This window comes from Tenrec ecaudatus, chromosome 9 (genome assembly GCF_050624435.1).
Source record: "Tenrec ecaudatus isolate mTenEca1 chromosome 9, mTenEca1.hap1, whole genome shotgun sequence".
Taxonomy (NCBI): domain Eukaryota; kingdom Metazoa; phylum Chordata; class Mammalia; order Afrosoricida; family Tenrecidae; genus Tenrec; species Tenrec ecaudatus.
The window spans coordinates 2,510,109-2,522,455 of record NC_134538.1 but is presented as its reverse complement, the minus strand read 5'-3'; the positions used below and the strand labels follow the sequence as shown (position 1 = coordinate 2,522,455).

The 12,347-nt window shown below is 54.0% G+C and overlaps 1 protein-coding gene across 7 annotated transcripts in view; it reads right to left on the bottom strand.

Annotated features, from left to right (window-relative positions):
* The window catches only part of NTRK3 (neurotrophic receptor tyrosine kinase 3), a 470,484-nt gene that overhangs the window by 389,078 nt on the left and 69,059 nt on the right, over positions 1-12,347 (bottom strand). For all 7 annotated transcript variants that reach the window (XM_075557452.1, XM_075557453.1, XM_075557454.1 and 4 more), the window contains exons 2-3: positions 4,160-4,234; positions 3,574-3,645 (exon numbers count right to left, since the gene is read on the bottom strand). In XM_075557452.1, coding sequence (XP_075413567.1) covers positions 3,574-3,645; positions 4,160-4,234 — 147 coding nt within the window. The remainder of the gene's footprint in view (positions 1-3,573; positions 3,646-4,159; positions 4,235-12,347) is intronic.

Here is a 12,347-nt window from a genome sequence, read left to right as displayed (position 1 = left end):
AGCGTTTTCCTTGATGGATTCAATAAAAGGTAAAGCGAACTGAAGCAGCCAGAGAGAGAGAGAGCAGCTAAATCACTCCAAAACCATGAGCAGGACCCCAGAGCCCCCATCTGCAGCCTTCTGTAGAGCGGACAGCGTGGCCTCAGCTTGCTGGCTCATGTTCTGGCCCCGGAAAAAATCACACCGACTAATGCTACAGCAGCGGACGGGTGGGGCGCTGGATCAATCAGAAGGCCCGGGCTACTTGACCTCTGCACCCCAGGCCGTGATTTCATTTTGCTCCCTGCTTCTTATTCTCTACAGAAGGGAGACGAAAAAACTGCCCAGCCTGCACCCTTTAAAAAAAAAGAGAGTAAAAGCCACCGAGCCAGGGCTCTGCAATTAGTGTTTGAGAAGGTGATCATCTTGTGATTGCTCAGCTGGGCCTGAACACGTGGTAAATGCATTTAAGAGGACAGAAATAGAAGATGTGTGAGGGCACAGGAGCCCGGCCCATTTGCCGGGAGAAAATGTCCCGGGGCTGCCGGGAAAGTCACTCGGTCGGGATCTGGGGTGTGTTCACCGAAATGGGAAAAGCTCGTCAATGAAACCCTCCCGTGGACGCCAGAGCAGAAGACTGGTCCTCTTGCCTCTTCTCTTTGCAGAGGCAGGCTCCCCAGGAAGCCCGCCCATGCCCCTCAGAGCCCCTGCTTCCCAACGCTACCCTGCTCGTACCAAGCCGAGCACCCCAACGGGCCCCCAATCTGCAGCCAGTCCCCAGGTGGGGAGCAGCTTCCGCCTAGTGACTGGATGGACATGCCCTTCTCTCTCCTGACTCCCTCACAGCCTGTGGCAAGTGTCCATGTTAGCAGGTGTCCCCGAGAACACAGATCCCAAGGGCAGGCGTCCCCCGCAAAGGAAGCCTCAAGGTCACAGGCAGGCTCTCTGCACTCACTGACCCACCCAGAGAGGCACTGGCCTCCCTCAGCCGCTAGGCCATGGGACTCTTGCAAAGTGCCACCACCCTCTGCTGCTGCCACCTCCCAACAGGCCAGGTCATTTCCACAGAGATGGTGGGGCACAGCCCGGGTCCGTGCTCAGGAAGGTAAGCCAAAGGCCCATTCTGTTGCAATGCACTTCAGAGATGCTCTAGCCTGAGATGCAACCTCGCTCCCCTTTCTGGGGCCTGTAGAAACCTGGCAGGCCCTGAGCCATCTGTGTCTCCCTGTCCCCCAGTGATGCAGGGCACACAAAGCCCCCAGGCCCTGTCCTCATGGGAGCAGATTTCCCCCCAAAAGGTGACCAAGATCACAGACCAGCTTCTGCCCTCGGAGCAGTCCTGTGGGGCCGGTGACATTGAGGGACTCTGAGCTCAGTTGCCAGTATTCAAAGCAGGCGTGGTTTTGCCAGATTCCCACCCACCACCCCTTGCAAAATCAGGAAGCACGGCGGCAGCAGCAGCCCCACTTCCACATGGAGCTTCTCAGCTGGACCTGCTGCTCCCCCTCCCTTCAGAGGAGGCATGTGGTCGCCAGTCCCCACAGCCCCCACCTGGCTGTGTGGCCATGAAAAGGGGGGGGGGGCGTCTCAGATATCCAACACCTCCTTCCCGGGAATGTTTTAGAATGAAACTGAAATCTCCAATAAAATAAACACCCAAAGCAAGCATCTGGTCCAGGGCTGGCTCCCCAGTCCCTGCACCACCTGCAAGAACACCTGTCAGGAGAGCCTGTCACAGAGGCTCTGCGGGGTGCAGGGATGACCTCAGACAGCCAACGGCAGGTCTTTGGTGCCTGTCCTCAGGGTAAGGAGCCCCGAGGAAACGCCACGGCGTGTTCTACTTCCCAAGGGAGGCAAGAAGGATCGCGGGGTGCACAGTGCAGGCATGCTCACACTGATAAGCAAACACTGGCAGAGTTCTCCCTGTGTGCTTCAGAAAACACGTCCACAGCTGCACATGAGGCCAGGGCCTCAGGAAGGAAGGAAAGCGGCTCCCTGTCCTGTCCCTCCCAATCCCAGCTCCCCAACACTCTGCCTTGGAATAGAGAAGCGTCCGACCATGGTCAATGCAAAGTGTGGCAGCCAGCCAAACTCCCAAGGTACCAAGGAGACTTGTGCACAGTATTCTCCCACATTCTCCCAGGACGGAGATGCTGGCGGTCCCGTGACTCAGGGTGGGGATTCTCAGTCCTGGCCGTGTGCGCCTCCCTCACCCCATCCCCACCATGTCTGACTCTTGCTACAGGGGTTGGCTCACCTCGCCACATTCCGAAGACACCACCACCTCACCTGGCTCCTCCAGGACACCAGCTCTTTGGGGACAAGCCACATGAATATTCTAGGTGGCTGTCGTACTCAAAGGAGGAATGAGCCATTAAGAGCAAGCTCCTCCCCTGAGGTACAGTGGATTAGCATTGCCCCAGATGGCTCACTCTGGGCTTTCCAAGCTCAGCACCACCTCAGAAAGTACAGTCCTCTCACTGCACTTTCCAGTCTACCACCCTAGACTAGATATCAAGCTCATGTGAGTCTATCTCTTGAAGGTCTAGCCTGGGCCAACTCCTAAGAAGGTCACTCCACCAATCACACACGGTAGGTGGGATGAGGGGTTGGAGGGAAGTGAGGAAGGAAGAGACGGATGGGAGTCCCTACCCTTAGCCATGTGACCACTGTTTGCACTACCTAAACTGTGTTTGCTTACACAGGTGTCTCCATTGTCTAAGCTCTTCGAACCCAGAATCTATTTAGACTTAGCACTTAGCCTGCCCCTGTTCTTGTTCCCTTCCCTTTTGGGGCCCCCTACCATCATATACCCCCAAGAATTTATGAGCCCAAAGTAGTCTAAGAAGTATAATATCAGTGGAATTTCATTTACATCCTATACAATTCCATATTAATAATCATGGGATATAAAGAAACTTGGGTGTTTGGAATCCTGATTCTAAGCCCTTGGGTGTTTGGAATCCTGATTCTAAGCCCTTGGGTGTTTGGAATCCTGGATTCTAAGCCCTTGGGTGTTTGGAATCCTGGATTCTAAGCCCTTGGGTGTTTGGAATCCTGGATTCTAAGCCCTTGGGTGTTTGGAATCCTGGATTCTAAGCCCTTGGGTGTTTGGAATCCTGGATTCTAAGCCCTTGGGTGTTTGGAATCCTGGATTCTAAGGGTTCTCACTCTTTCCTTCTGAAAGGAACCTTAAGCGGAAAAGGTATGGGTGAAAAACCACTGCTATGGAATCAAAGGACGGGAACCCTATAGGACAGAGTAGAACTGTCCCATGCGGTTTCTAAGGCTGAAATAATTACCGAGGCGACTGCCTCATCTTTCTCCTGCAGAGTGGCTGGTGGGTTCAAACCACTGACCTTTTGGCTATCAGCCTAGTGCTAACTATTGCTCCATAGGGTCCCTGGAAATGAATCTTCCAGATCATCAATTCCAAAATCTTCATCTCAATAGGAAAAACCACAAGCCCAGAGAGGTGAAGAATCTTGCTCAAGGACACACAGTGGAAAAGCCAGGCCCTAAATTCAAGTCTCCAGCTTCAGTACCCAGAACACTGCCCCCCCCCCCCGCACCTCTTCCGGCAGCTCTACTCACATATAGCGCAAGTGGGGGTTCTTGGCAAAGGCTCTGGGCTGGATGCTCCGAAGTCCTGAGTTCTTGATGGTCCTAGACAAAGAGGAGAAGAGGGTGAGCTGAGCCCGTGCAAAGGGACATGTGCTCCCGGCTCAGGCTGACCAGGGGCCAGGCCTTCATCCGCACCCACCCCAGGGGCCCGATTAGCAGGCTCCCAGAGGGAATTTGGACTCAGACTCCATGGGGGCCTGGGTTGGGGTTCAGGATGAGCACTGGCAGGGCTGGGGAGACAGCACGGCATCCTCGGGACCCCTGGCTCAAGAATGTGGCCCAAATACCACAGAGCTGCCTCCCCACTAGGGTCTCCCCTCTTCCTTTCTCAGATGCCCTTAGGGCAGCCAAGGGCCGCCAAGACAGGAGCAAGGCTGCGATGGGTCACTTAGTCCTCCGTGGGGCCCCCCAGTCAAGCACAGGGCTAGGGTACTGGCCTGGGGACCAGGGACCCGAGCTCAGCTTCTGCCTTCAAATGCTGCCCCAGTCCCCTCCCTGTAGTGTAGCCTCATGGCCCCCAACCTCCCATGCCCTCTACACACACACACACACTCACAGCTTCTGGAGGCCGGTGTACAGTTCCATGTCCACAGCATTGAGGGTGTGCAGGCCGCGCCAGTTCTCGATGTGTCTGCGGGGGATGGGGAGAGTGCCGGTGAGCGGGGCCACAGCAAAGAGGCTGGCTTCAGAGCCAAAGAGACCTGCATCTGAATCCTGAATCCGCCAAACGCATGCTGACAACATGTGACCGGGTGTCGCTGAACCTCAGTTCCCTCTGCCCCATGCTGGGCTGGATGGGCACATCGGGCTGATTCTCCTACTCTGGAGAACGGAGGGGGCTGGTGAGCCCCACCCCCACCCACCCCCAGCCCCCGGCCATGAGTTCTTCATTTTTCCAAGGACAGGGTGGCACTAGATCGGTGGCTTTTCCCCTTTCCATTATGCAAGATCTCCTTGAAAACTAGCCCCCAAGGCGCCCTGTGTTGGAGGGGTATTTTGTCTAGCAAGCCCGCTGGACTTATTAAGTAACAATGAAGTCATCTTCTCAGATGTATTCATCAAAGGCATAAACCATTGTTAACCAGAGCTTTTTGCCAACAGACACCCACCAAGCTGAGACTCCTCCAGCTGGGGGAGTCGAGCCAAAACTAAGAAACGCAAAAGTCCTGTTAGCATGGGTCACGGGTACAGTTTCCATCGTCCTTCTGTTACGGACCCAAAAAAGCCGCAAGGACAAACGGTCTCCGTGACTGTTGGGGGGCGGGGGAGTATGTGTGGAGGGGTCCTCCAGGTTGAGAGTCTTTAGACAACAGAGTTCCAACATCTGAAGCCCTGGGGAGCTTCCCATTCGCCTGACACTAACCAGCTGCCGCCAAATGGATTCAACTCATGGCAGTCCAGGTCTTCCAGGGAGGACCGTACTCCACTGGGTTTTCAGGGGAAGAAGATCACCAGGCCTCTCTTCTGCACTGGGCGGCCTCCAAAATGCAATCGTATTTTCTGTTCGCAGCCAAGCTCGGTGCCCAGGTGCAGTGCCCAGTGACTCACGCCATCCTAAGGAACTCCAAAGGGCTTCGTGAAGAGAACCCACCCCCAACCCCTGCCACTTACCAAAAGTCCCGCCTAAAGGTGAAGGATTCAAGTTCACCCAGAGAAGCCTCAGAAGACAGACCTGGCCATCTGTTTCCGAAAGCTCTCCCTCCTTGGAAAGCCCCTGGACCCATTCTCCTCTGCACATGTGGGGTGGCCCAGAGTCCCAACTGACTCCACAGCAGCCCAGCCTGCAGACCGAGTACCGATTCTCTGGTACCCCAGGGGGCGAAGTACCCACATCAGGATGTGTGTACAGGGAGGCGACAGCTCACCCTGGGACAGAGCTACCGACAAGCGCGGGACCCGAAAAGTGGCTGCCAGCTTCCCAGACATCTCTCCAGCCCCACCACACCACGGCTCTGCCCTCTGCCCCCAGGGGAGCCAGAGCCAAGGCCACAGCAGCTCTGACATGGTCCCAGAGCCCCACAGAAACAGGTAAGTGATACGCGTCTTGCGCCCATTTCCCTTAGAGCACCAAATGAGGAACAGGGACACCAGCCTCGATGAGGAGCGCAGAAGCAGATGGCCCAGGTGGCCAGGGCATACCAGTTCCAGCATCTGCCCTGCAAGCCTCTGATCCCAGGGCTGTTTGCTAGATCTGGTCCCACCAGGGCAGGGAACCCGGCTCCGTTCCAGATGAAAAGGAAAGCCAAGAGGAAGGGCACTCCTGAGCCACCAAGCCCCCCGGCCCTGTCCCTAGTGCCCCCCCCCAGACCATCTGCCCATGTAGGTGCCCAAGTCGAGCAGTGTTTATTCAAAACATCATTCATTCCAGGCAGCTTTACTTCATGCCCGGATCTCTTCTTAACAAATGGCTGTAATTCGATTTTTGCCGGGAATGCAATCCCTTTTCTCGGCACACAGTATAGAAGTCTACAGATACGTCTTCATTCCCGATCCATTGTCAACCATGCCACGGTGTTCTACAAGTTTAATGCCCTTCTGCTGGCCCACGTGAGCCCTCCCCCATATGTGGGCGGACGCCAGGAAAGACTGCAGCGGAATGAGCAAACGCCTCTGGAAGGGGGCCTCTGGAAAAACAAACGATGGCCGCGCGCGTGCTCTGTGAGGGAGCCCGGGTGGTGCCGTGGTAACGTGTTTGGCTGCTCGCCTGCGCACCAGTCGCTCCCCCGAGAGAAAGATGTGGCAGTCCCACTCTGCCCCTGAGCCAGAATCTACCTGAGCGAAACGGGATGGGAATCTTCCCAAGCCCCCAGGGTCACGGCGTGATTAGGAGACAGGCTTCTAGAAAAGTTACCAGAACAGGGATCAGATGAGGGGACAGCAAAAGGGTACCCCTGCACCAAAGCCAGTCCCTCACCTGTTTTTGTACCACATCGGAGCTCAGTACAGTCTTTGTCATTTAACAAAAACACATGGCAGGTGAGAATCCGTCTTTGTTGCTGTAGGTGGTATCAGGCCAGTGCCCCCTCACAGCGTACCTGGGTAGAACACAGCAGAACTGCCCACAGGGGTTCCCAGCCTACAGTCTTCACAGAAGCAGAGGCGTAGGGTGGATTTGAACAACCAGCTTTTCATCCAAGAGTAAAGTGGAACTCCAAGTGCCGTGGCCCTTCCATCCCTCTGCACATCACCTAGGGCTGTGTCCTCCCATCAGCCCTGGGTTGGGGAGTGGGAACAGGCTGCGAGGCTGGCAAACCCTAAAACAGTTACTTTCTGGCACTGGCAGAAGGGGTTTGCCAACCCGTGTGCCAGAGTGAAGGAGGTTACTTTGAGGACTGAGGTGCACTTGACCCCAGCCATGGCCATAGGACAGTGGTGTACTGGTTATGCATTAGGCAGCTGACTTGCAAGGTCAGCAGTTCTAAACCACCAGTCACTGTTGAGAGAAAGAGAGGGCTCTCTACTACCATGAAGAGTTAGTTTCTACCATGAAGAGTTAGTTTCAGAATCACATAGCAGTTCTGCCCTGTCCTATGAGTTGGCATTGACTCAATAGAAATGAGTTTAGTTTTTGTTTCCATTTGTTTGCTTTTCCATATGGATGTGAAAGGTGGACAATGAATACGGAAGAATAAAGAAGTGATGTGTTTGCATTGTTGATGGTGAAAGATATTGCCAAAAGAACAAACAGATCTCTCTTGGAAGATGTACATCCAGAATGCTCCTTAGAGGTAAGGAGAGTGAGACTTCGGCTCCTGTACTCAGGACCTGTTGTCAGGAGAGACCAGTCCCCGGAGAAGGATGTTGTGTTTGGTTTAGAGGGGCTGCGAAAAGAGGAAGACCCTTGTGGTACTTATATTATCTGGTGTCAATTGGAGAGGATTAAGAGTGAAAGGGTGGAAGTGAGCCTGTCAATCAGATTGCAGTTGATGACCTCACTGGGAGGCGCCAAGGAGATGAATAGCTCCTTGGGAGGCGGGACACACGCTCACTCCCTTGGAGACTCTCTACTAACAAGGCTCAGTCCCTGCGGGACATTCTTGTTCACAAGCCACATGGAGACAAGCTCAGGGTAGCCAGAGCCTTGGAGCTGGAGAAACCACGTGGAGACTCCTGCCAGTGCTGAGATACTTATACCACCACTGGATCCACAAGACTTTGCACCCACTGACGTGTGATCATCCTGAATTCAGCATCATTGCATGTGTTACATGAGTCTGAAGAGGAATGTGCAGACTGGCACTGGCCATATGGGCTAATATCGGCCTTATGGACTTGATGTGGACTGGGCTGGCATGTTTTCTCAATAGTCAATGGCTCTTGAATATAAAGTTTGGTTCTTATACACATGTGAGTGTCTATGAATTTGGTTCTCTAGTCTACCCAGCCTAATACAGCCTCTGATGAGATGGCGTGCACAGTGGCTGCAGCACAGTAATTGTGAAGATGGCTTTGGACGTGGCTGTGTGTCATTCCGTTGTACGCAGGGTTGCTATGGGTTGGAACCAGCTCAAAGGCACCTAACCAAAACCATATGCCAGAGCCACACTGCCCGCACACATACCCTGGCTTCTTCACTTCCTCTATCTGTATGGCTTTGTGTAAGTGACTACAGCTGTCTTGCCTCGGTTTCCTCATCTGTTAAACAGAAGACAATTAAGCAAAACATCGTGAGGATGTAATGATTTCTTTGAAATGCCTTCCCCCAGTGCACGTTAGCCACCACAAGCATATGCCCCCCGTGTCTCCCAAAAGAGGCTGAGCCATCTACGTTCAGACCATTTTCCAGCTAAAAATGGTATCCCGGGACTGCTGGAAGTTTGTCATCTCTCAGCAATCCCTGACAAAAATCCCGTGTGGCAGGGGATGAACTGTCTGCCGTGATGTGCAGGGAAACTGTGGGCGCAGGAAGCAGGAGCAGGGTAGCAGAGTACACAGCTGGCGGGTCACGGAGCAGGTGGATGGCGGGTGAGGTGCAGCCTGACCTGGGCAGATGGCATCGGCCGCCCGCTGGCCAAGTTGTCCTGACTCACTGCTTGGTACCCGAGCCCGCTGGTTGGTTATGATAACTGCTGGCTTCTCTGTTCAGCAGAGGAGGCGGAGGCTGCTGAGTCAAGTGAGCGAGGCAGGCTCTAAAAGGTAATGCTGGCCAAGAGTGAGGGCGGGCTTGCTTGGCTTTGGTCGTCTCCAACAGTAGTGACTTCAACCTGGTAAAGATTCCATGGCGCCGCTCCCTCTTTCTGTGTCTCTACATTGTCCAGGTTGTCTGCATCCAACACTTACTTTATAATTCCTAAACCATCAAACACTAGCCTCTTGATTTTTGTATAGCAAAAGCAGGTGCAGTCACTGGTCATCCTGTACGAAGACCACAAACTGGTCTACCCCTCGCCCGTCAAGACACCTCTCAAACCCAGCCACCTGCTGCAGAGCAAGGCTGGATGCACAGGTGGTGCTCATTTGTCCACGTGTAGGGAGTGCCGGGGCTGGCTCTGGGGCTCGCCTCCAGAGTCGTAAAGGCTTGATTCGGTCCCTGGGTTCCTCCTTCCATCAGAATCCCTGAGCAGAGCAAGCAGGAAGAGGGTAAAGAACTCCAGATTGCTGCCCCGATTTGAAGTAAATTCTTCTTGTTACTGCTGCCAGGAGAAAATCCAAAGGCATGGCTCCTGGCACCCTCTTAAGTCAAAAGCATTACCCAGGACGAAGTGAGGGACTCTCCAGACCAGGCCAGGCCAGACTACAACTTCCAGAAATAGCCCCAATCTCTTCTCTCCCGACTGGGGCTGAAATCCACCTGAAGTCCCAGAGTCTTAACCCTCCACTGCCCGATGGAAAGTTCCCCTCCTGCATGACCAAGGTCGCCCGATCCCATTGACATGTGAAACGCCCATGTGCAGGAAGGTTGGCAATTGCGCTGGCCCTGCCCTCTGACCCTCGTGTGGCTACAAAATCACTACTCTGTCCAAAGCTAATGTGCAGATGTCCTCCTGAGATGGGGAGAGAGGGGTGCATGGGAATCTTTTAACAATAGCTGAACTCCCAAGCCAGACCTCAACTGAAACAAACAAACAAAAAAACACATCCCAGGAAGATCAAGGTAGACCTCTGTGATCAAAGAACACCACTCTGAAGTGGTCATGTGGGTTTGGGTAGGTGAGAGTCAAGGGACCACGGGTAGGCTCTGCAGATATAGGAGAAGCATGTAGCTGCTCTTGGTGACTCACCGGAGCCCCGCCAAGCCCTGGCGCTGTCGAGTGCTCACCACGGACAGCTCCTTCATCTCCATGTCGGGAATGAGGGAAGGCATACATTAAAGATCCATAGCCATAGAAATTCAAATGTAATTTTTGCTCAAATGAATTAGATTTGGGTTTGGTTTGCTGTTGCTGCTGTTGTTTGTTCTCTTTTGGTACCGTAGCCTTCTCAAGCCCTTAAAGCTTTGCATGGTCCATAGAAAAATAGGAGGGTAATCTCCAAAGATCTAGAACATAGAGGATACAGGGAAAGCGTCCACATGTAATCAGGAACTTACCAAACGCATGTGCTCGGGACCTGTCCCTCCCTCCAATATGTAAGCCGTGGACAGTTTGGACATGTTATCAGTCGGGACCAGTCCCTGGAGAAGGACATCGCGCTTTGTGAAGGAGAGAGGCAGGGAAGAGTGGAAGCCCTTCCACAGGACAGACCGGCGCCCTGGTCTCGACCACAGTCTCAAGTGAGAGTAGCACAGCGCTGGGCAGTGCTGTGTCCAGTTGTGGGCGGGGTCACGAGTAGTCCGAACCAGCTCAATGGCCCCAAACAGCCACAACGCGCAGGCAAAGGGTTTGCCCTGCGCCAGAACTGGTGTGACACAACCGGTTTTTGTGATACACAGAAAACACTAGAACTTTGACACTCCCAACCCTGGGGTACTAAACAGGTGATGGGGGAGCTGTGAGAGGGACAAATTACCCCCTCGGGGGCTCGCATGGTGAGCGCAGGGTCTCCCAAGCCTCTCGCTCCCCGCCTGCCTTCTGATTGCTGTTCTCCACCCTTGACTACTTACTCACTGCTGTTAGCGGGCTGCTCTCCGTAAGCAAACTGCCCTGACAACTCCATTTAAAGGCAGACCCTCTGCACTCCAACTTCCCGGCTGGATGGCTCTGCACACCCCCTTGCCTCATGAAGCAGAGTGGACGGGACTTGAGTTAACAGCTTACTGAGGACCTAGATCATCAAGACAATCCCCAGTCATCCGCTAAGTGAACACAGAGTTAAAGGAGCACCGTTGGAGGCGCTTGAATTTTGCAGAATGTGCACACCTGCTCGAAATGGCCCAGGGCTGACACGGTTTCTCTCCTGCTAATTTTAGTGGCTATTGTGCCCATTTTTAATGGATTTCTGACTCCTTCTTTGCTCCCAGGTCATCCATTGCCTCTTGAGCAGCTGTCCTCAAGACTCCTCCTCCCTCCCAACATGCTCGGTCCAGTCCTCTCTGGGAGCACAGTGGACAAGACTTGGCACTGTGGAGGGGGGCTTGCCCAGAGAGCATGCCCAGCTCTGACCCGGAAAAGTTGAAGAGCTTGGATCCAGTCGTCGGCGACTTCACGGGGCTAACCGCTTCCCTCACCAACCTGAGGATCGGACGAGGTGATGTTTGCACCCTTCTCTCGGTGTTGAGGCCTATTACCAACGCAGTAGGCAGCCGATGCTCCTGCGTGTTACATGTGTGGAGTAAGAGTAAATCTGCATGAGGCTCCGGATCATTGAAGTTGCCGGATGAGTGAAGTATCCGCGGAGGGGCAGGGATAATCCACACGTGCCTGGTCGGACCTAAACGCCCGAGAGCCGGTGCCACCTGGAGAAGAGCTACGTGTGAGCCAGTCTGGAGGAGAAGTCCCTAGCACGCTGCTTCCCCAAGCACCGCAGGCTTGGATTGCAGCCCTGCTCCTCTGCCCTTGGAGGTGAAACTGACCACAGCGCACAAGAGCTGCCCCTAGGTGCAGGGCCCATCTGCATCTTCCACGTGGGAGGCCGGGTTCGCTGTCAGGTCAGTGCCCATGTGTGGTCATCTGTCAGACATCAGGCTGTCGGTGAAGGCCGCTGTGGGACTGGGACTGGGATGCTGACGCTTCTAGACTCAGCTGAACGAGGAAGGCAGACCCACTTGGCAAGATGAGATGGCGTAAAGCTAAGTTTCAGCGGAATGGTCCAATCTCACAAGCCTCTGTGGGAACAGCCAGAAGTGGGCATGTTTCATTCGGTTGTGCGTGTGGAGCTGTGATATGTCGGGGGCCACCTGGAGGCTCCCTGTTAATCTCATCTTGAGTATATCCTTTCTGGGCGTCAGTAAACACTGTTGCTGATTACATGTTTTTACACATGAGTACCTCCCCCCTGACACAGACTGCTAGCTCATCTCAGAACAAGGCCATGCCCAGACGCCTCCTCCCTCCAGACTGTTCCCCATCAGACCTGAAGCTGCCACCGCGTCCTTCCCTGAATCCTCCTGTGAGAGGGAATCCCTAACAGTGTGTCTCAGGAAAACCAGCCCGGAATCTCATTTCCTGAAAGTCAGCATTGGGGCGGGCACGTGTGTACACACACACAGGAATGCGTGGCGCATTTGACTCTGAAGCCTTGTAGGGCAAAGAGGGAATGGATTTGTTATCCAGGCGTATTGTGTCTACTGATCCAGACAGAAGCATTAGCTTTCAATTATCTGATATGTTTAGCATTATAAACAACCCTCTGGAGCAATAGCTTCA